This window comes from Eubalaena glacialis, chromosome 3, assembly GCF_028564815.1.
Source record: "Eubalaena glacialis isolate mEubGla1 chromosome 3, mEubGla1.1.hap2.+ XY, whole genome shotgun sequence".
Lineage (NCBI taxonomy): Eukaryota > Metazoa > Chordata > Mammalia > Artiodactyla > Balaenidae > Eubalaena > Eubalaena glacialis.
The window spans coordinates 187,148,303-187,172,741 of NC_083718.1; the positions used below are offsets into that span (position 1 = coordinate 187,148,303).

General features: G+C 45.7%; 1 protein-coding gene across 2 annotated transcripts in view; it reads right to left on the reverse strand.

The window, feature by feature from the left end:
• PEX14 (peroxisomal biogenesis factor 14) overlaps positions 1 to 24,439 on the reverse strand; it is a 138,728-nt gene that overhangs the window by 101,620 nt on the left and 12,669 nt on the right. For both annotated transcript variants that reach the window (XM_061187109.1, XM_061187107.1), the window contains exon 2: positions 19,746 to 19,793. In XM_061187109.1, coding sequence (XP_061043092.1) covers positions 19,746 to 19,793 — 48 coding nt within the window. The remainder of the gene's footprint in view (positions 1 to 19,745; positions 19,794 to 24,439) is intronic.

A 24,439-nucleotide genomic window follows, 5' to 3' on the forward strand; every position in this document is an offset into this window, starting at 1 on the left:
ATATAATAAAGGCTCATAAACACGCAGAAATTGGGTTAGACCCGTTTCGAATTCCTGCCAAACAATGGTTCAGAAAAATGAAGCTTTATTTTAATTAGCTGGACTCATGAGTGATTTGATAACAGCAGATGCTGCCTGGATGCTTTCAGCTTGATGGGCTCCACATACATGAACTTAGAGTGGTTTTGATGCAATTAGGTGTTTCTTTCTGTTCCAACATGCCAGGCCCTAGGACCAAAACCTATGTGTAGCCCCTACATGTTACTATATTTATCTACATGTTAATATTTCAAATCATGAAGATGAGAAAAGTGACCACATAATAGAAGTAGAAAAGTAGTTTTCAAAGTCACTGGTGAGTAGACGAAAATATTCTCATGATGTATTTTTTCTTTCCACTGGAGAAAGAGAAGTTGGGTAGCTGAGAAAAAGCCACACAGGGCAGCATCATATAGAAGTATTTAAAGCCAAAGCTGAGACACAACAGACTGTGTACTTCCAATTTTGCAATTCCAGTCCAGTGTTACGGCAAAGGATTAGCACTCTTAATGCACAGCCTGACCTGGGACTAAGTGGCCTTCAAAATGTTCTTTGTAATCAGGCATCCTATTATAATCCAGCTCACCGCTCCCTGAGACAGGTGGTGGTGTTCAGGACCGCAACCCTGCAAGTCCAAGTATTTCCACCAGGTGCTTTCAAGCTGGGCACCTTACTGCCCCTCTCTCCCTTTTAAGCACTCTCTCTTCCAAAGAGCATTCTGTTTGCTTTTCCCACAGCACTCACTGCCCTCTCTGCTAGGACCACTTAGAGCACCACCACCCACATGCTCAGAGCTGCTAAAGGACCTGCATAAAGCCAGAGCGGCTTCCAGCATAGGGACTCGCCTAATAGGAGGACTCGATCCGTTAATTTTCTGTCAGTTTGTCACAGCTGGCCTGAGAAGGGGAAGATTATGAGAAGGGGTGTAGGGAGAAAGCTCTCTACTAGGTGTGCCACTAGTCTTCCTGAAATTCTGAATCAGGCTTTCAAAATCGTTCACCCCCTGCTGAATGACAGGTAGTACAGAGGGTGGAAAAAGAGAGACACCAGAGTTTTGACCGACTCCCTCGCACAGAAGCGGGGGGGGGGGGCACTTGAACCCCACCACTACCACCGCAAGCGCACAGGGAGAAACACACACACCCTCACTCTCTCTCTGAGAGGACAAAACAGACATGACGACCTTCACACCAGCTCCCCTTCGCTGGCGCTAACAAGCTGAGCACTGTAAATCAAGGATGAAATCCCTGTGCCAGGAAAGCAAAGGAGAAACATTTCTTCCGTAAAGAGCCCAAGGATACTGCCTGCTTCTGAATCAGCATTTCAGGGCAAGTGTTTGGAAGGCAGGAAGCTCCATGCCAGCAACTGAAGGAAAAATATGTATTTATTATATATAGCAGGCCTTCTTCAAAAGTTATTTATTTCACAAAACCACTCTGCTAAATAGAGGTTTCAATCTAATTGGAACTGCAATCTGCATACTGTAAACGCACCAAATGACAGTCTTTGAGATTTTGTTCTCCTCCACAGTTTATGGGTTCACAATTAGTAGATTTCCCAACATACATACAAGAATGTAAGAGTACAGAGAAGTATCCTTTAAAATATATATAGGGACTTCCCTGGTGGCACAGTGGTTAAGAATCCGCCTGCCAATGAAGGGGACATGGGTTCGATGCCTGGTCCGGGAAGATCCCACATGCCGCGGAGCAACTAAACCCGTGCGCCACAACTACTGAGCCTGCGCTGTAGAGCCCGCGAGCCACAACTACTGAGCCCGCATGCCGCAACTACTGAAGCCCGCGCGCCTAGAGCCCGTGCTCCGCAACAAGAGAAGCCGCCGCAGCGAGAAGCCCGCGCACCGCAATGAAGAGCAGCCCCGATTCGCCGCAACTAGAGAAAAGCCTGCGCGCAGCAACGCAGACCCAACGCAGCCAAAAATAAATAAATAAAATTTTTAATGCTTTAAAATATATATATTGTATAAAAAAATTTTTTTCAGCCCCTTGCAAACCCCAGAGGAGGGGCAGAGGGTCCAAGCTGTGAAATGGGAGGATGCTTACAATACCTCCAAGGAGACAAAGCCAATCAGGGGAAAGGAGGCTGGGGGCAGCTGCCTGAGTGTTCAGGCGCACAGGCCTTTGATGAGCCCCCATTCACCACTAGTCTTTTCTTTCCTTCCTCGGAAAGGAAAGGAGGGAATCCCTACTCATCCTAACTCTCTCCACTCCTATCCACATCCCAAATGAGCCATGGTTAATTAACAGAGATGCAAATAGTCACGGACTGAAATAAAGGTTTTTAACAAGAAGTAAAAAAGAGACCTTATAAATCATACAGAAAAATAAAAAAGAAGAGGGAGAGAGAGAAAGTATCCAGAGCAAAAGGTCACGCTACCAATAACTGAGGAAATGAGAAAGAAAAGGGACAGGTCAGGACTTCCCAAAAGGTCTAAAATTGTCTGCTTGCACCTCTGGGTTCACATCAGAAAGTGATTTATGACAGAGGAGACACTGTTCTGGGGAAGAGAGAAGTGGGCACCAAGACGCTGGAGCCCCACATGCGCCCAGGACTTATCTTCCCAGATTGCATCCAAATTAACCTTCTGCTCCCTGTTCCCCTCACTCATTTCAAAACAAAAATTATTTAATTGTTTCAAACATTGCATCCCTAGAGCCCAAAGATATCCTTTGCTTCCTTAAAAACTAAGCATCTTCCAGTTTACGGCAACTCCTTTCTGCCCTCCATGCTCTGACAATGCCAGCCTCTGTCACAGGGTGTAACCTTTATTTAAAAAAAAAAAAAAAAAAAAAAAATCAGAGCTTCAGCTTCCCATTTAAAAAAAAAAAAAAAAAAGATAGAAAGATAGGACAAATAAATATGAATTTGAAGGGGAATTCTGCCAAAACCCAAACCTCCCAAATCTGGTTCAGCCACATTCTTGCCCACAGCCTGTACTTCTCGGTGCCTCCCTGCATTTTTCAAAATGCAGCTGCACAGACCTCTTAAAATTCAGATTTCTAGCACCTATAATTACAGGGCGCTCGAGCCAGGCTCCTTTAATTAATGAACCTGACTCCTCTCTCTTCCAAGGAAATCTGCATAAGGGATGTATCACAGGGGTGAACTGGCCCCTGATCAGTGCTATCTGCTCTCTCTGCCGGATGAGCCAGCACTGCACCTCCAACAGGAGCGCGAAGCTGCCCCCACCCCACCTCCACCATACAACCCGATCTGGCACAAGCCCATAATGCAGTTAAGGCCATAAGACATTTCTTGGAACTTAAGGGAAGAGAATGATGCTTTCCTGGGTGTGACCAGCAAAATCCAAAGAGAATGAGATTCTCCCCGGTTCGAACGCTCCCGATTTTACTCTCTTCCCTCTGCCGGGATGAGAAGCAGAGGGTGCAGGCAGAAGCCACTGTTCAAGGCTGGACAAGCAACAGAGGGAGCAGCCTGGGCTTTGAAAACTCGGGAAAAGAAATGAACACAACAGGCCTGGGATTGACATGCATCCCAAAGCTGAAATAAAACTGGTAAGAAAAGCCATGTCTCTTTAAAGCAAAACAAGTGGAAAGGGGTCATGATATTAAGGATACTGTTCACAGGTCTGGAGAAGAATTTGAGCACATCCCAAGGACGATATACTGACCTCAAGAGCTGTTCCCAGGTGGTCCTCACTGATTCTTGATACTACTCCTTTCTAAGCCAATACCCGATTAGTACTTCTTAAAGAACTGGTTTTCCTTCTGGCTGCTCTGGGCAGCACAGCCTAATGCTGTCTGTATCTGCTGCACATGCCAGGACAGCCTATAGCCACTCTCCTGAAAGTGGTTAAAAGCTGGCTTGTAACCGTGTTCGCTGGAAAGGAGGCTGTCTTTGGCTATAACAAAGACTGGAAATGGTTGCAAACAAAGCCACAGATGCCGGAACAGACAAGGCCTGGGTCAAATCAAGACGACCCCAGGTAAAGTTTCAGGTAGGAGATCTGAGATCCAGTAGAAGATGCCAATGGATTTGGCAATAATAAAAACAGGTTTGGTTCAGTCACTACCATCTGATAACTGTTTCTCAAGGGTCCCTCAGGCCCACAGCAAACCCAGTGGGGCAACAGTTGTTTTACTGACCAAATAAACATACCTCTTCTACAGGTAAAGCTGCCAGACTATGTACCCAGTAACACCCGGTCTGAGGTTTTCCCAGTTTCTCATTCGTGATTTGGGCTATAAAAGGAGGCTAAGGAGCTACTGGAGAACATCACTGGGGTCGATCAATGAAAATTTGAGTCGTGTTGCCCTAGCTTCTTAGTTCTTCCCAGGGGACTTTACAGTGTAGTTGTCAAAAACTAAATTTGATCATTCTGTATTCTGCCAGGAAAGGGGGCTTTAACGTTCCAGTGACTTTCTGCCGTTGCGAATACAATTTCGGAAGAAAGGGGAAAAAAACAGTAACATCAGTCTATCCAATGGTTAAACCCTCAGATTAAAACAAGGCATGATCACTGATGGCTGAGTCTAACTCCGTAGCGCCTGTCTTGTTTCCTGGCACGGCGACCTGCCATCGTGATGGCCAACCCCCAGAGGCTAACACCATACACCATCTCTGCTTTCCCACTAGATCTGGCTCCAAATCCATCAGCATATCCCAGCCTGGATCCACTGCCCTCGGTGCTGCAGTAGAGCTCCAGCCTGAGAGCACGACTGACCGACTGACTGTAGGAGCCACTGCTTCCGTGTTTCCAAACCACAAGCAGCCAGAGCTGGGTGAAGGATTTTTTAATTTGCTTTGGTTTTCCAACCAAGACATTCTCAAAGTTCATTGTTCTTTGAAGTGGAAGCATTTAATTTTCGAACAAACAATTGGAAGCACAGGACCAGAGAAAACGCAGAATCGAGGACGAAGGTCAGGATATGCAAAAATAAGGAGCAGGGAGGTAGCTGAGTTCAGGAATGTCCAGGGAGTCTTGGCATGGGAGCTCACACCAGCCAGCCAGGCACTCTCTTCCCAGGGTGTCTCAAGGGGAAATCACCCATCGATCCTAGGACACACTGGTTCTAGGACCAATCCCTTACCTCAGAACAGCCTCTGCCTCAAATTCCTGCTTGCGCTTTAATGTTTAAATTATTAAATGCATTAATGTATTTACATTATTCAAGTCTTATGTGCATTTTTCTAAGATAATTTATGTATAAGAGTTTGAATGTCCATGACTGTTAATGTCTACAACCCTTCCTGTTCATTATCGATTCTGGAAGAAAAAAAAAAAAAGTCCGAGTTTTAATGCCTTATTTTTAATGTATTAAGAGTCTGAATAAGTGCATTCTCTTTCTTCTTTTGTGATTTCATGCTTTAAGTAGTGCATTTATTAAACTGACACAGTAGGAACTGTGGCGAAGCCTGGCACGGCCCCACGCCGCGGGAGCCGCCAGCGGGAGAGGCGCGCCTGCTCCTCTGCCACCAGCGCTCGGCACTCTTCCCACCTCCGCGAGGCCAGGAGGGCGGCCGAATTTCGGGCGTGCAAGGAGATTTCTCTTCCGCCTTTTTAAAGCTCTTGCCCAGGCCCTCTCTCCTTGGTAAGTGGGTTTCCAATTAAGGTGGAACTTTTCTGCTCATCAGAAGCCCTCCTCTGGTGTGCTCCAGCTGATATCCAAACAGAGCTCACGGTCAGCACACAATTTTCAAGAACAATCAAAATGCCTAGCTTAGCATGGCAACAACAGCCAACGAAACAACTACTTTTAAAGGGGGATCTCAAAATGCAAACATCTCAAACAAACGACACCTCCATTTAGGCAGAAAAACAACTTTCTTTTGAAATCCAGTTTCCCCAGCGTAACAGCCCTCTTTCAACTATAGACAATAGAGCGACAGTGACACCCAATGGCCTATGAGTTCATCCCAACTGAGCATTCCCCCTGGCTGTCCCCAAGGTGGGTCTCAGGCCCAGAGTTCCTGTGCCAACATGGAAGCTAGAAGGAAGTATCAGCTACTCATCAAGAAGCTGAATTGCTAATGGATAAATTTCTTGCCGCTACATGGAACACACACACAGTTATGTAATCATGCACGTGTGTACAAACAGCACATCAGAGCACGCGTCTGTACAGTCTTTCTGGCGGGTGACGTGAGCACGCGCGTACGTGCGCACACCCAGATGCACAATACGTGGACTCAGCCACACTGTACAAATCAACTTGGAGTGGGAGAAAAGACGCCAGACGTAGTTCACTGCTGTTTCAGAATCTGACTCCGCCATTTCAAATGTCACATAGATATATACACACACACACATACACGACAAACTTATAATATGTATACGCTATATGGGTTTTCAACATACTTTCTCCTTTTCTTTTCTTTTTTTTCCCCATTTCCTTTCTTTTTTCTTCTTTTCTTTTTTGGCTACTCATTACCATTCTTTAACTGTTACAATTTATATCAGCATATAATGTTAAATAATTACAGGGAGCGGAGCTCACTCTGGTGAGGATATAAACGCGCTGTGGGAATCTACAGATTTAAACAAATAACACTCTCAGCAGGGGGTGAGCAGATGAATTAGCATTAATATCTTGCCTGGGAGATCCCAGTGCACTGGTACTGCTTAAATACAGATCTTTTCTGTAACAGTCAATATGACAGCTCCCGGCAATACGGCCCCTTGCCCTTTCCCAGTCAATATAGCAGCCAGTGAAAACAGAAACGTCCCTATAGCAATCAGTATAGCAGCCAGCTAAAATAAACCCTTCCCTTTTAAGGGCTATATAATAGTCAGCTAAGTGGAAGAACTGGCACCCCTGCTGGATGGATCAGCAGAGAAGCCAAGGAGTGAACAGGCCACAAGCACTCAGTGATCCTCCTGCTCCTCCAAAAGGCCCGCCCGGGAAGGGAGAAGACATCCACAGGCAGGCAATCCGGACGGAGCCTGTGAAGAGACACTTGGCAGGCTGCTCCTGGTCCCAAGGAGTAAAGGCGCAGGGCACCCCTCACTGAGGTTTAATTAATATGGCCAGAAACTCTAGAATCCTTGTTCAAACTGTCAGCTGGAACGAGGGAACATCTCTCTCCAGTGGGGAGTGAGAGTATCTTGATTTGAACCCCCGCTTTGCCCCTGCCCTGCTCCCACCCTAGCCCCAGAAGGGAAGAGTATTAAGTTAACAGCCTGTGGTTTTCTATTTTCCAGCAGCAGGAATAGTGGTTGTGTCAGAAACAGACATCGAGCCAAGTGGGTGAAAACACAGCATTCTATGTTGAAAGCTCCCCTGCAGATTAACAGAACTCATGTTTAAAACTCACAGCCATCAAATTTATTAAATACTGTAATGATATCATATTTTCCCCCATTCACAGTATAGAAAATACTCTCCTTCCTTAGAGACATATAAGAAAGAAGTTTTACTGCAACAGAATTCAGAGGATGGCTCACTCCGAAGGCCCAAATAGACCAAAGGCCTTTAAAAAAAAGAAAAAGAAAAACAACAAGGAACATTTAAGAGAGGCTCCTGTGCATCTGAAGTAATTGTTCTTTTTCATTGTAACTAGCTACTTCTAAAATTAGTTCAGTAGGATTTATGAATTTGATAAATGTGGAATATGACCACTGCCACCAGTGCAGGTTTCCCACAAATACTCCTGAAGTTAATGCTGGGATTTGGTTATGCTCCAAAGCAGATGAACATCAGGGACCCACCCCACCTTCATTAAAATTCCACAATCTGTCTGCCATCCTTTGAGTAAATCCACAGAGGGTCCCTGTTTCCCTGGCCAGGTGTTTAACACCCAATGATGTTCAAGTCATCAATCAGGTGACTCAGTCAAGTGCCACAGTGTCAGAAACTGCAGGAAGAAAGATCCGACAAGTCCTAGTTTGAGAGCTCAAGTCCTTAAAAATTTAGATCCTGACACCCCACCTAAGCCGTAAGAATGCTCTCTTTTACTTCAGGAATTCCAGGTAAATGCCATCTTAGGAGAGAAAAAGGTTAATAAGATCAAGGCCCTCTCCTGGCAATCAACATTCTGTGTAGGAACCCTACAGGCCGTCCTAAGAAAGCCTAGCAATCTTAGTCACACTGTGATCCTGGTACCCATTCAAGGGAGGAAATGGATATGTGGAGAGACCCACGATTTTGCAGAATGCAGTATCACAAAAAGTGAGTTCCTGTTACGCTTTGACATGGCATTAGCCTCTAGAGCTGAAACCAGTGAGTACTTTATAAAATTCAATGTACGTGGATGTTTCCATTTCTAAACCACACACAAAAACTGGGGGGCGTAGACTCTCAATCCGATGGCAGTAAACCTGGAGAGAACTCATCATGATGTTAGCAGAGACTACTTCAACTACAGATGCCATCACGATCATCATCAAAGCGGTGGGCGGAGGGTGGGGGGTGTGCAGGGGAGAAAGAGAGACAAATGAAAGGGAAAATAATTATGAACGGGAAGGAGAAAAGAGAGACATGAAAGGAAAGATCACAGATAACAGAAGAGGTAACAAAATAAAAACAGAAAGACGAAAACCTTACTTTGGCATTTACAGTTTAAAGGTTTCAGGGCATTTTATGAAATGACAGTTGCAATAAAACAAACAGAATGGTGAGTCATCTGGTTTCCAACTTCTGAGTCAAAAGGGGCTGTTTCTAGACAAACTACAAAGCAGCACTGCTGCCTGCACACTTAACGATGCCTATCACAGCTACAGAACAGGATGTGGAGAGAGAGAACGGGGAGGTGGGAGTGAGCACTGTCTTTGCTGGTCCCAGTGTCACTGTGAATAAAGACTGTCAAGATTTAAACCATAATAATGGAAAGGCTATAAAGGTCTCAGCCATAATGTTTCCTCTGATGTTCCCTTTCATAAAATGCCCGCTTTATGTTGCCTACGTGGCAATGGTACACTAAACATCTGCGTACCAGTGGGAATGCTGCACCCTAAGTTCCCAACGGGCAGCAACTGGGCACTCCAGCCCCTTGGCTCACCATCACCATCTACATAAGTGAGCGCGCGCGGGCACGCACACACGCACACACACACACACACACACACACACGCCACAAGCATGTGCTGAGTGCCTACATCCTGCTGGGAGCTGAGGGACAAGGATGTGCGCCCACTGCATACAGGGTTCAGCAAGGGGCCTAGGTGCGAAATACCCAGGAAACAAACGAAAAACGTATTCTGCTTGGAAATGTGGCCATACAGCACAGGGACTCCTTTGCCACTTCAGCACCTAGCAGCCCTACACAAGAGCTTGGCAGCCTAACAGTGAGACGCAACTTTTCCCCATCCTGTGCCAGAGCAAAGTGGATAAGCTGGAATACAAATCAGATAAACGCTCAAAAAGGGGGCTGAACTGGGCACCCACAAAGACTTGCCTTTACTTGGACTCGGCAGACAAAACTATACAGAAAACCGCTGGTTTCAAGAGAATCTTTCATCTGTAGCCTGCCACCTAACCATTCTAGGCACCAGGGAGCCGCAAAGAAAACAGAAACAAAACCTCTCCGCGTTAATACTGTGTAGACATGACAAAGAGGCAGGAACTAAGAAAGGACAACGTGGACGTGCAAACCACACATAGGGATAAAATGAAGTTGAAATCTGTACATCAGGGAGACTGTGTGATGCAATTAGGGAAGCCAAGGTACAAAGTTAGGAAAGGACCGATCTGGTCAAGCCCAACTCAGGGGCAGATGCAGAATGGTAACTCGGGTTTGCTGGGTAGGCGGCCAGTGCCAACCACAAACCATCACCGGGCTGTTCTCCCTGTTGACCTATAATTGGCGAGTCTGTGATAGAGCTACCAATTATCGTTAGACCCCCTGTATTTAGTTCACAGACAAAGGGAAGCAGGAGAGACCAGTTAGTAATGAGTAAGTAATGGCCACTAAAATACATCGTATTTTACTGAGCTGCTTCGGCAGGAAAAGCCATTCAGAAAATAAAAAGTGAAAGAATAAAATAAGCTAGAGAAACTCAATTTTCTTCTTCCTTCCTCCCAAAGCCACAGTTAGGATAAAATGAGGTTTGTGCAGGTTAATCCTTATGAGGTAAGAAAAAAATGATTAAATACATTAAAAAAATCAATTGTACATTAAACCAAATCCAGGAACTGCCAAAACAAACGCTGCAGCGTTCCTCCAGCCGGTATTAGCTCTGCCGGTCTGGTCAGCAGGGGATACCCCACCGGCCGGAGCCCGCTGAGGTAATGGAAGCTGAGCAGAGAGGAAGGGAGAAAAATGGAGCTGGGAGGGGCTGGGGAGGGGTGCGGAACCACAGACCTGGATTTCACCGGAATAAAGTTATTCCTAGACAGTACAAAGGAAGAAATAAAGAGTCTTATAAATGGGGCTCTGGAGACCAGGCTGAATTCTTCAAAAATCCAATAGAAATAACAATAATGATAATCATCATCGTTTGATAAACAGAAGTTATAAACCACTTTGCTGTCAAATGATCTGCCACTATTTCTAGTTATTTCTTCTGTTCATTAGCAGATTCTATTAACCGCCATTTTTCAGCGAGACAACAGAGAGCAAGCTGGAGAGGTGAGGTTAGGAGGCGGGCCTCTGTCTCTGAGGAAAGCCACTCTCGGAGCCGGGATGGAAGCTCCCACCCTTCCTCAGCATGCCGGGGTCCTCAGGGTCCTCGGATGAAAGCCTGCAAGAAGGCAGAGCCCGGGAGCACTGGTCACCAGCTCCTCCCACGGTGGAGTCAGGACTGAGAAGTCTCAGCTAGTCCTAGATGAACCCCACAGGGCTGAAACGTGGCGGCCTATTTACTTCTCCGTGTGTACCGCAAAACTCCGGTTCTGCCTGCAACCAGCCCTTCTCCCTTCTGTCCCCTGCTTCAGACAGACAACTGGAAGAAGACCTGAGAGTCAGGGCCACGGTGAAATATGTGCTTCTGGGATGGGGGTAGTCAGTCGTTCACTTCAACACGGCACAAGCTGGCCATATGCACCTTGGGCCCCAAAGGCTAAAAGGATTGGCAAATCCAGAGTTTCCTCCTTAATGTGCTTATGAAATGAGTCATTTAGAATTGAAGAGAAACCTCCGTAAGCCCGGCTTGGGAGTGAGGCTGGGGAAAGTTAAGGCACATGCTGACAGGAAGGACAGATGATCAACCACACGACAGTGGTGTTCCCAACAGAATAAAGACCCGTGTCCACAGGGGAAAGTTTCAAAGCATCCAAACAGTATTAGCGTGGGTTATCATTGGCAACAAGTAAGATGTGACAAGAAGATTTTACTCTCCTGAAGACATTCTCCTATCTTCAAAGCAAGTGACTTTTGCCGCCTTAATCCTGACAGTGAAGGATTTGTGGATGTTGATGGGGACACAGATAAAGGATTTATCTGAGGGGGCAGAGAAAGCAGAGACGGAAGATCCTGAACACTGTGGTTTCTCATGAGGAGTCAAAAGCCGAGCGCGCAATTGTGGACCCTTCCCTCTGCCAGCAGGAGAGGGAACGATAAGCGGCTGCTGCCCCCTAGAAGCTACCAGGGACATAGCACCTTGCTCCACAGACAGAGATGAAAGATCCTATTATCTCGCCTCCATCCCGTAGCCTGTCATTAGTGAGGTACATGGGTGCAGAAGCTTCCTCCACGCACGAGGAGGCCCACATCACCTCTGATAAATTAACAGGTGCCTTTTCAACAGCTAAGATGCATACAAAAGACTCCAACCAGCCAGAGCGCGTGAAGGCAGAGGCTTCAGAGGAAGCACAGACTCACCAGGCAGCACCTGAACGAGCCAAAGCCCTCTCCCAGACTTCTGTGCTCTGCGAGGCGGGCACACTGCCCCTGCCTGCTCTCCCACCCTGCTCAAGTCTGACGGAGAGAAGAGCTCAGCAGTGCGGGCGTCAGGGTTTACATCCCAGCCCTGCCGCTGACTAGCTGTGGGAACCTGACTGCCCTGGGCTTGTTTCCTCACTGTAAACTGAGGAAGAGTGATCCTCGCCGGTTTGCTGGGATGAAACAAGATAACAAAAATAAAGGAAACCAGCACGGAGGCCAGCACATCATACGGCAGAAGTCCTCCTGGCCTATGTGATCAGAGCTAGCAATTGGTCAGTTAACTGAAAAATCAGTTAAAGCAGGGAATCATTAAAAACGGGGTCTATCTACATACCTTAAACGTTTCACATTAACTTAAAACCTATAAACAAACCTGCAGTCATTTGCTAATCTTTTGATGTAGAGCCAAGGCCTTTTCTTTGAGTGTGGGACCCACAGCCTGGAGTTCCCAGACGTCTTTCTTGCATAAACTTCACCCATAACACACCCTTCACAATTTCTAAAGCAAAGCGAGCCCTTAAAAGACATTAGCAAAGCAAACTGAAGTACAGAATACTTCTAGATTGTTAGGATCTTCCCCACTCACACCTAAAAAGACAGCAACCTTTTTAGCAATTTGCATTTACCAAAACATTCAGCTTAGTTTTCACAGAATCCTCTTTTTACATTTGTGTTTACATTTATAGATCACTCTGTTCACATTATATTTCACCTGTTTATAGCATATTTAACAAAACTGCCTAATTCGCTAACAAATCAACTGGCCCACGGGTTCAAGACAAGCTGACGCCCTCCTGGTCTGCAGAAGGGGTGTGGGTGTGGATGTGACCAGCCAGGAGCTGCCCAGTCAAGAGCACCCGGCACCATGACAGTGAATCAGTTTCTAATGAAAGCTCTTGACACTTTCTTAAAAATATGTATTTATTGGTGCTGCCACTTCATTTCACAAGAGATCTGATGTGAGTCAAAGAAAAGGATACAGCAAACAGAAGGTATGAGGAAAGGGAAAAAAAAAAGATGTTTAATGAACGCTGTTTACTCTTCCGCTTCTCCATCAAAACCCATTTTCAGCAAACTGTGGAAAAACTAAACCATGTATATACGTATGATCAACTTGTGTGCCTGATTCTATCAGCAGCTCCTCCCCTCCAAGCTGGAAAAGGCAGCCCTGCCCCTGAAGATGCTCTTGCCATGGCCTGACTGGACCACAGCGGACACACAGAGAAAGGCCTCTTGGTGCTACCCCAGGGCACCACCCCGCAGACTCTGTGAGCACAAGCAGGAGACCGGGGCCACCAGGGCCACCGAAGGCAAGAGGCCACAGAGGTGGCAGCACGTCTTCTCCCCGACAGGGGCAATCTAGCCCCATCCGGGGGGCCAGGAGTCGGCTCCTGTCGGCCTCAGGGTTAGGGGGAACCCCACGCAGATTTACTTCAAGCATCACTCAGCGTCGGCCCCGTCTCTAGACTGTGCAGACAAACTCATAATGGCAGAGAGAAGATTTGTGGAGCAACAGGCATAAATCTTGGTTATAACTACAAACCATAAAAGAAAGGAGAGCTGGGAGGGAAGGAGGGAGGGCCACAATCGCGTCCTTCTCCAAAGCACCACTTTATCTTCCCGCAGCTTCTCAGCGCAGAGTGGGGTTAACTACAAGAGCGGATTTTTCAAACCCAAATTGGTCTGCATGGTTTGACAATGGGCTAAAATATTTTAAATTGAAATTATCCTCAAAAGCAGAGGGCACACGGCTGCCCTAAGTATGACATTCAGTGCTTCACAAACTGGGGGCTCGTAGGGGATTTGCTGAGTTTGCCACATGGAATACCCACCTTTAGGTCACACTTTAAAAGCAGCTTTTGAGTAAAAATTCTTTCAAGTAAGATAATGACTGATTTAAAACAACAGAAAAACATTTTCAGAAGGTCACTCTGCCCAAAAAAGAGCTCTATACATCCCATGCCCAGCCAACGCCCGGGTAGAACTCTGAGACTGTGTCTCCAGGACGAAAGGGAGAAAACGAAACCTCTTCTCAAGGAATGAGTCTGGTGACAAGATGAAAAACCCAACTCCCCTGATCACTGTGGCTCTGAGAAAAGGCACCTGAGCGCTCAGCTTCCTGGTTCCCACTCCAGACTGAGGACACTGTTCAGTTATCCAACAGTCAGGGCCTCTGATTACAGAAACGACAGCAAATATAAAGTGTTACCACGAAAGTCAGAAACCCAAAACATAAACAAAGCTGAATAACGATCTCAAATTCCATTTCTCTAATTATTACTCCTAAGAGTTTCGATTCATCTAATAATCATAAGGATACCTTAAAACTGAAAACACAACCTCTTCATTTACCTGAAGGAGGAAAGAACTGAAAGGGCACCGCCTCGTCTACTCAATAAACCTTCTCAGTCTGTAATAGGAAGGACGGAGTAGGAAGAGGCAGTAATTTCAAAATCAGTAAGTAGCCTAGAGATTACAGAGAAGCCACCACCCAGAGACGGAATGAGGCTTTTCTCAAGTCCATGCATTTCAGCATTTAGTTCTCTCCAGTTTCCTCCCCGCATCTGCAGGACAGGCGGGACTCTCAGGCACCCTCCCAACAAGGGGTGCCAGTGTTAAAAGAGCAGCGGTTTTCCACAGGTGATGAGAGGGGCGTGGGGAAGGAGGAAAGCCAACATTTCCTCCTACCTAGGTGCCCAGGCCTCCAGCCCAGCACCCGGAGTCTGGACGCACGGCAGCATCCCAACGGAGGAGTACCACCAGCCCCACCCTCTGGGTGCTGACACTCGATTTAGGTTCCAAGTTTCTCACAGCAGCCGTGAGGGGTGCCTCCTGCTTTGGTACCATAAGTACCAAATCTGCAGATGATTCACTTTTTACAAATAAATAAATAGAGCATACTTAGGATTATCCCTATAATATCACCCCCAGTCACTGCCTCTAGGCAGACCCTGAGTGGGAAACAAGAGGTGGAGATTACAGTTCACTTCAGCAAACCTAACTCTGCTACACCCACAGAAATCAACCACTACAGACCCTTTAAATAATAATGCTTAATACTTTAGATTTGCCATATTTATTTATTTTTCCTGAAAAAATGACAATTTCCTGAAATCTCTTAAGTGGCTAGTTTTATTACCCCTGTGCTTGTAAAACACTTTCATGAATACACTATTAAAATCAATTTTATTTCCCCACCAAGTGCTTTGAATTTTGTAAAATAAATATATGTGTGTTACATGTTCTGGATATACACATACACACATATGTACGTTGAGTATACACAAAGAAATGCATTGAGCATGTGAATGTCATTCTTCAGAAATGTTTTGGTGGGGAAAAAACATAAGAATCACCTATCCACAGTGAGCCCACCAACAAGTATACCCAAGTATCAATACTTGACCCACAAAAGATACAAATATAGGGGAGACTGTGCCAGAAGTACGTGCGAGAGGTCTCCAGGAGACAGGCAACCAGCCACAGCTCTCCTAAAGAGAAGCTCACAGACTAGCTCCCTGAATTCATCAAGATATTAATGGCCTTTTGATTACCAGCCTCCGGTTAACTGACTTAAAAACCAAAGAGAAAATCTTCGGTGTTCCAGGTATAAGGTGGATGAGCTCCCCAGAAGGGTGGAGATCAAACACGTGATGCAGAACCACCCCCTCTCCCCCTCAAGGTTCTGTCTTAGCCTCAGGGAGAAACCTGAGGATACATGATACTTCCGTACTTCAGATATGTGAAACCTAAAAAATTAAAAATTAAAAAAAAAAAAAATGGAACTCAGGGGAGGGTGGGGGGAATGGGTGAAAATGGTCAAAAGGAACAAACTTCCAGTTATAGAATAAATAAGTCATGGGAATGCAATGGTTAACAAAAAAAAGAATTCAGCATACTAAAAATATTAATCCTAGGGAAGGTGATAAAGTAGAATTACCATCATCATTTATAAAGGTACATTAATTGTGGTTTGGGATTATTTTGGTAGAGGGGTGCAGGGAAAAGGATAGAAACAAAAAACAAACAAAAAAAACAAAAAACAAAAACAAAACCTATACCTACAGGTTAGAGGAAGAGAAGATTCATCCATTAGAAAGAAGTTGGTGTCAAAGAGGAAAACGCTGAAATTCTAGTTTAGCCCAAATCCGTAAGTGTTGTATAAAGTAGGTAAGCAATAGTATTGCTGAATATTGAGGAGCTTGTTGTATTAAAACAAGGGAGCATATTTACTGCTGCTTCAAATACCCTAAACTCACATGACTAGAAGGACTCTCAAGACATTACTTAACCCCTGTTTCTGTGTCCAAGCAAGAGAGGAACCGAGTTACTCCACACAGACAACTGTCCACCCATTCTTACAGATCTATTGACTAGGCAGGACTTGATCCTGGCGGAGCAGTGCCGGGACCGACCCAGAACCTCTGTGACGGCCCGAGCACATGCCCACACAGGTGATGAGAAATCGCGGGTCTGTGGGAAACTGACAGAAGGTTCTGAACGAGTCTGGGAGAAGCTAGAGGTCAGTACTCTGGAGCTTGCCCTGGGAGGCAAAGTTCAGTGAACAAAGTATAAAGAAAAAGTAATCAGCCGTTTTAACTCTGGCAAAGAGTTTTGTCATTAACAATCAGAGAATTTCAACTGGGAGTTTACAGAATTCATCAAAATGAGTCTGTTTACCAATCACCAGCCCTGAGGACATCATGACATTATAGAGCACTTATCCCACTAATGTGGCCAGAGTTGCTGGGTTGGTTCTTTCGGGAGCGGAGGAGGACTGAAGGGGCAAGAGAAGGTACGTGCAGTGTCACTATGCGGCTGGAATCAAGACCAGGGGACGGCTATGAACACAAATGTGTCAGTTAAAGACCACAAGACCATACTTATCAACTCAAAATCACAAGCCAGTTTTTATAGCCCAGAGAGGACAGATATGAAAATCAGGCCCTCCTTCCCTAGCAAACAGAGCAAAACAATGATGCAGACACCCAAATACATCCACCGAACAATGAAACTTGCACCGTACTGACTAATCAGTAGAGCCTCTTTTGTTGTAACTCACTTTTTTAATAAAGGGAAAAATTCTTCCGAAGTGCTCATCTAGTTCTGAAAACAAAGAACAAGATTATTTGCCTTCAGCATCCCATGCTTAGCCTTTTTAGTGTAGAGAACAGGCAGCTTCCATTAAGGAATTTTGTGGAAAATGTGCACCCCACTCAGTTAAAAACAAAACCAAAAATAACTGAGCACGGTGCTCCCTCAACACTGGACTATCCTATTCCTCCAGACCTGGCCTCAAGTTTCACAGAAACCATCCCTAAGCACCCCCTACCCCCAGAGAACTCTTCCTTCTCTGAATAATGAGGGCTCTCTTATACTCCCAGCCAGGCAATTCTGCACCAAATTATACACAATTTTGTACTGTTTGCTAAAATTATATACAGCCTTGTGCCATTTGCTAATTGTTTCGCGTGTAACAAATGCATTTTCTTCCCCAAATAAGATATATAAATTACTTGGGAAGAAGGCTTAGCTTTATTCTTCAATTGTCTGTTCCTCCTGAGCACCCAGGAGACAGCTAACACACATGGCCGGAGGAATCTCCCCTGGGAAGGTGTGACTTGGGCTGAGTGCCTCGGGGCTTTCTGTGGGTGGGCGCTCCCAGCCCATCACTTCTCTGGCACCCTATGACTCTCTCTCCGGCCCGCTGCCAGTTCACAGTGGCTCATCCTCTACCCCCGACCTGCCACACAAGCCGTCACTAGCCCTCGGAGGCTTCTCTGCCTGGCACCCTCCCACTGCCACTCCCAAGAGGCAGAAGTAGCTCACACAAGACCATACAGCTCGGCTGGTGCCCTCATTTAATCAGGCTGCTGCAAATGGTTGACCAAAAGCAATAAGGGCATGACTGAGAGACTGTGGGAGTTTAATATAAAAAAATTAATAAAAAAAAAGACGGGAAGGAGGAAGGGTCTACCTTTTAATAGGGCCCTAATTACACAACTCATAGGATCAACCCAAATGAGATGGGAGTTTATTTCGGGTTTTTTTTTTAATTATTGTTTTTTTATATATATATAAATTGCTGCTATGTGTTTTCTTTCCTCTGAGCAATTATGCAGCAAGTACGTAAAGAGGGGAAAAAATATTAATTAAATATAAGGTTATTGTAGAGTTAGCCTTGAGAGAATGAGTCTGAACTCTGGACGATCGCAGGCTACTAGGGTTTGAAGACTGCTCAGGGCCTCCCAGAAAAGAAAGAAAGAAAAATACAACCAACCAACAAGCAGATGCAGAGTACAGCAGGAGAAGAGCAGTGCGCAGAAACACTAGCAGAGCCAAGGGGCTGCAGGGCTCCAAGTACCCAGAAATCAGCGCGGCTGCCAATTGCCCAGGGCTCATTGCTAGAAAGAATGCCCAGAAGTTTATACAATCATGCCCCAAAAGATGGTCCAGCCACTCTTCTGGTGATCAGTAGTTAAATCCGTAGATAAAAATGTAAAAAGAGACTGAGGAATAAAGGACTGAAGAGGACTAGAGTGTTCAGTTTGAACTTTAGTCCGAAGCCATCCACAACTTCGGCCTGAGGGGCACTGAGGCAGGCCCCACGGGAAACAAGTTCCCTACCTAAGGGGCTGGCAAAGCGAAGGCTCCTCTGGCTTTTACACCACTGAGACGGCAAGGAAGGACCCAGGCAATACCAAAAGAGAGAAATGAAGCCACCAGGGAGTGGTGGGAAGCGAGCTGTACTTGGAAAAAGCAGGTGACATGCAGGACAACAGTGCTCCCCTCAAACAGTCCTGGCAGGGCTGGTATCACCCAGGCCTTCCTCCAGCTCAGTCAAATCCAACTTGCCTTCTGCCCTGGAAAGTCTTAGCACAGACTAAAATTCAGATTTGTGCATACCAGCTAAGGGCCTCACGTCATCCCCTCCCACTACTGCCAGAAGGAGAGGGAAGAAAAACAGGTGAAACTACAGGCCCTGCTGAAACAAAAGCTTGGCGGTACATCCCTAAGCTTGCTATCACTATTCAAAGAAAGAAAAAGCTCTGAAAAGTTCAACCTAAAGCTGGCCCCTCCATAAAACTTATCTGGTTTGTACAGGTCTTTTTTTTTTTTCTTTTTTTTTTGGCCACACCGTACAGCTTGTGGGATCTTAGTTCCCTGACCAGGGATTGAACCCGGCCCCTCGGCAGTGAAAGCACAGAGTCCTAACCAGTGGACCACCAGGGAATTCCCTGTACAGAACAGGTCTTAATACCCAGCCATCAGGATTTGCAGCAGGCCTTGAAATGCAAAATACAATGAAAATGGGGTGGGTGGGCGGGCGGGCAGCGCTCTCACTCAGACCACCAAAGCAAAAGCACTTTGTAAAGAAAATTATCTTCAGTACTTAGTAGGCCTTTTCCCTATCAATAGTATAAGCAGATAATGTTGGAAATGAGTATCACAAACCTAATTACTGACCAGGCAAAAATGGAACTCTCTCCCTTATCTGTTCTTCAAAGGCCACCCGAAGTGCCCTCACCCTGAGGAGCAGAACGGCTATTTCAGACAATCAAGCAGCTACTTGGTCAGGCCCAGCAACCTCGCTCCAGCTCAGCCTCCAAAGGTTTCAGGCATCCCACTAATTACCACTGATTCAAACAAGTAAAATGGTGCATCACCACACCTGGGGTGGATGCTTTCCGTTCCAGAAAAGACCAGGCTTTACTAAGGGGAGATCTCGCTAATCCCTGAGTGCCAGAAGAGGAATCAGAAGTCAGAGGTCACTCACGGGCTGTCTCCACAGAGCACCTACTCCTAAAGGGGCACTACTGATGCAAAACTATAGGAGCATAAGGTTTCTTGAAACTCAGTATTTTAATTATTAGAAAATTATACTATATATCATGGTTTCTTACCAGCGGCTCTCGAGGCGCCACATTTTCACTTCCTGGAGTAGAGCTTGGCTGCAAAGAAAAATAAAAACAAAAGTAAGATCGCAGTGCCACCCAATGGACATCAAAAAAACGAAAGGTGTGCCATTCTCGAGCAACACACACAAACAACTACTTCTCGTATTTCTCACCAGTTTTCCATACCGCAGAGTGTTCTGTGGTGGGTTACCTGTAAGAAGCAGCCCGAAGAGCCTGAATTTGCCAGTGAACACGAAGAGACTGTTTCTGGGTTTACTGTCACGGCACCTCAAGAAGGCTGCATTTAGCTTAGGAGGGCCCCGGCAGCTGAGCAGCAGGGGCTGGGGACCATCACAAAATCCGCAGCAATAGGAAAGTCCACAAAAGGCTTTAAGTGAAAGCCAAACTTCCCTTTTGCCATGTCTCCCTGCCACACTGACCAGCGAGAGCAGAGCAAAAGTGGAGAACCAGATTCAGCCACAAGGGGGCCCCAGTTGCCCACACTCAGCATTTTCTCTGGGCATCTATTTGGAGCCAAGGAAGCAGCAAACTATGGACACTGGTTCCTATTTATCACCTGTCACTAAGGATACCAATCCCCAGTAGTAAAGAAAACCGAGTTTAAATCCTTTCCGTAAATAAGCTAGTGACAAGCTGACAGATAAACAGAGCAACCCACAGCCAGGCAGCATGTGGCCCACTCGCCTGGCCCTAGTCTGTTTCCTTCTCTGGATCTCTCCCCTCACCCTCGCACTTACCTTCAACCCTTGGCTGATCTGGCCAGGATTCAGAGAAAGGGAGAGATAGAGACAGAGACAGAGACAGAGACAGACAGACTGGGAGGAAATCTACAAATCTCCAAGAGAAGGAAACAAGCAGCTTGAGAGAGTTATGATTAGTTTACTGTTACTGATGTTCAAACCAATTTCCAATTATCTACAGATAATATCCAGACAAATGAGCTAATCTGTGGGTCTCAGGAGCCAGCCTCCAAACTCCTCCCAGCTAGTCAGATGGCAAGTGCCAAGCCTCCTGGGAAAAAGGATAGAAGGTGGAAGAGGAAAAAGTCCAGTCCACAGAGGGTCCCCAAAGATTTCCTCATGCCCAGTTGCTACCACACAATGGGCACAGGGCACAGCGGCAAGGACTCTGCTGGAAGGACTCTATCTCCTCATCCAAAGTCCTGTCTCAAGAGCCCCTTCTTCTGCCAGGACAAGAAGGTCAGCCAGCATGAAACTAACTAGAAAGTGTAGAAACTAACTAGGAAGTCTCAGAGGACCTGAGCAAGCTTTCCCTTCCTCCCTCCCCCACTGTCCCTCCCTCCTAAGGTTCCAGGCATCAATAAGCTCATGCGTTCAGATCTCTAGCCCAGACCCCTCTGAGTCCTACACCCAAGTGCCTTCCTGCCTCCTCTTGGACTTAACAAATCCCATAACAGATTCATAATCCTCTCCCTCCGCCACATGTGTCCGCTTCCACTGTTCCCTGTCCGGGTGAATGTCACAACCTTCCACCAAAATATGCAAACTAGAATCCAAAAGGCCATCCCTGACAGCTCTTCCCCTCACTTGCCAGAGCAAGTCCTGCCAATACGCCTTCCTAAATATCCGTGGAATCAATCATCCACTTCTCTCCATTTCTTCTGCCATCACTTAGGTCCAAGCTTCCAAAATCTCCTGCCTGGACCACTGCAATAGCCTTCTAATCAGCTCACGCACATCCATGCTGGCTCTCTTCTAATTCATTTTCCACACAGCAAACAGACTATCACTTCAAAACGATAATCTGATCTCATCCACCGACCCACCCCAGTAAACAACAACAACGCTAATACAGAAAAGCCTTCTCAGCTTGGCCACGCGTCTCCTCTGACTACATATCAGGTCTGCGTGGCACCACGTACCCCAGCTCTGCGCAGAACAGACATACTGGCCTTTGCTTCCTCTGTCAATGGGACTTTGCTCCAGGTATTCCCTCCCCATCCCTCTGACAATCTGATTCATCCTTCAGATTTCAGTTAAGTCACTTCTTTGGGGAAGCATTCCTTCTCTGACAGCCATGACACGGTCAAATCTCCCTAATACACACTCACACCGTATACCTCTCCTTCAAGGGCTGGGCAGAACTGCAACTTTAAGTGTGTGATAGCCGATCGATATCTGTGTCCCTCGCCAGATTATAAACTCCACATGGGCAGAAACTGTCTGTGTTTGCTCATCACTGTATCCCTGGGGCCTAGGACAGTATCAGGCATAGATTAGGCCTTCCACAGATATTTGCTGAATGAATGAATGGGCAATAAAGAGCAGAACAGATTTGGTGTGAATGGGTTATATCAAGTTCACTACCTTCCTGAGGGCTTCCTTCACTCCATTTGGTAAATACTAAGTGCTAACATTTATTTAGCTCCTTCTTCATTTCATTCTCATAATAAATGTATGAAATTATTGCTGATGAGGAAACTGAGGCAAGGGAGGTTAAATAACTTGCCCATGATGACTCAGGTAGTAACTGGTACTAAGATGATTTGAGCCCTCCAACTTAATCAAAATAATCGAGTTTTGTTTAGACTACATTTTATTAAGCAACAACCTTAATGCTACCCCATAAATAATAATGTAGGTTATTTGACTAGATGAAACAAACTAACACAAACAGCTTTAATATTTAGGAAGCCTGATTCTGATTTAAACCAAAACTTTCTTCCTGAGATACAACTAATCACTGAGTCATTATCTCCAAGGAACTTCCCTTAAAATTAGTTCATCCTCTGAATAGCTAATGTCTGCCAGAGGAAAAACTTTAAGCAATATACAGTACCAAGTAAGTCTCTTTCATCGTATACCCTTCTGTACCTTTCTAAACTGTGAGCCATGTAAATATATTCTGCTTTAAAAAATTAAATACTACAAAAATTTTAAAGGAAGCTTCCCTTTCATCCCAATAGCCTCCTCTTCCTTGGGGACACAGCACTGATGTTGGCTCCTTATATATTCTTCCAGGGATATTCAAGGCGTATAAGAAGCACACATGTGTGTGCATATCCCCACCAAGGAATTTAAACAGCAACACTCTCCAAATTCTTCAAACCCTGGCTTCACAGAGCCTTCTGGGGTCTCAGCACACCAAAGCCCAACCTCCAAACTCAATCTCGGAGGCTGCTTAGAAAGGAACAAGCATTTCCGCACCCGTATTCCAACTTACGGTACTGTCTGAGGTCAGTCAGACCTTACCAGTGAACTCACAGAGGACTTCTCGCCAACCTGGGTATTGCCCAATATGATTACATTCTAGATGATTCGCCAGCTCATGCTGAAATATCTGTGATCTAAAATGGACCATCCCCATCTCCTGTCTGTGTCCTTTAGAAAACTATGTTTTGATGACCAAGACAGCCTTCATTCCTCTTTACTGCTCTGCACGTTGATTTCCTTGATAATAGCATCTGAAATTCTTCATTATATAACTAGTTTATTATCTGTCTATCCTTTAAGTTCTTTGAAGGCAGGCATTTTACCACCTTAGTGAAGGCGTATCTTTAACACTTAGAATGTCACTTGTACTCAATAAATATGGGCTTAATTAATTTTTTTAATTTAAAAAATTAAACCAAAGGAACCACTTTATATACATAAGCCAAAATGAAGCAAGCAAAGGACCATAGCAGTGTCTTTCCCTGGAACATTTCACCTACAACAAACCACAAACCTGGCCACTCTCAAAGCAATGTCACGACCCAACGGTTCTCAACCCTGGGGCACAATCACCCCCGCAGGGGCATTTAAAAATGTGTGGAGGTGTTTCTGGCTGTCACAGTGACCAGGGAGTCCCATCGGCATTTAGAGGGGAGAGGCTTGGGAGGCTAAATATCCTGCAATGGACACAATGAAGAACTATTCCATCCAAACACCAACAGGACCCCTGGGAGAATCCTGACCATTCCGCTTCCTCATAATGAGGAGGAAGACAGACTCCCATCTTTTACATGACGCTGCTTCAAAAGAGGGCAAAGGCCTGAGCGGGCAACTGCTTGTCAGAAGCTGAACTAAGCTCACACAGGTCCATGAGTCTCACCAGGCCAGCTTTTGTGAAAGTCCAATACTTCTCAAACACCTGCCCCTACATCGACCCCCTTTTAAGTGGTCAAGTCTATTTTCCAGCCTGAAACAAATCCCTACAAATTAAATTCCAACTTAATCCTGAAAAATCTTGACAGGGTGGTTTATGGTTTTAAAAATAATAATAGTAATAGTAACATTTAGAAATCACCAGCTGAGGAAGAAGTAGGCTCTAAGGCAATCCGCAGTCAGGATCCTCAGGGGCCAGAATGCAGAGAGCAGGCAGGAAGAAGAGAAAAAGCATCAGAATGCTTTAAAAAACAAACAGGCAAACAAAAAAAGGGCACAGTGGCAGAGAGAGAAATGCGTCAGTTTGGTAGAGACAAAAGGCGCTCTCACTCCTGCTGTCCAGGCACTGACCTTCCCCAGCCAGGAGGTGTGCCCACGTGCTGACCCTGATGCACAGCAAAGATCAACTGCACACACAGCTCAGATCTGAGCAACCAGAAGAACACTCAGTTCCAGGAGCGCTCATCCTACACCTGCCAGCGACTGTGTAGCTCTGGGTATGTCCTAGGCAAGATATGGCCTATAGTTCTTTGCTGGGAAGAATAAGATTCAATTCAACAAATGTTGGAGAGG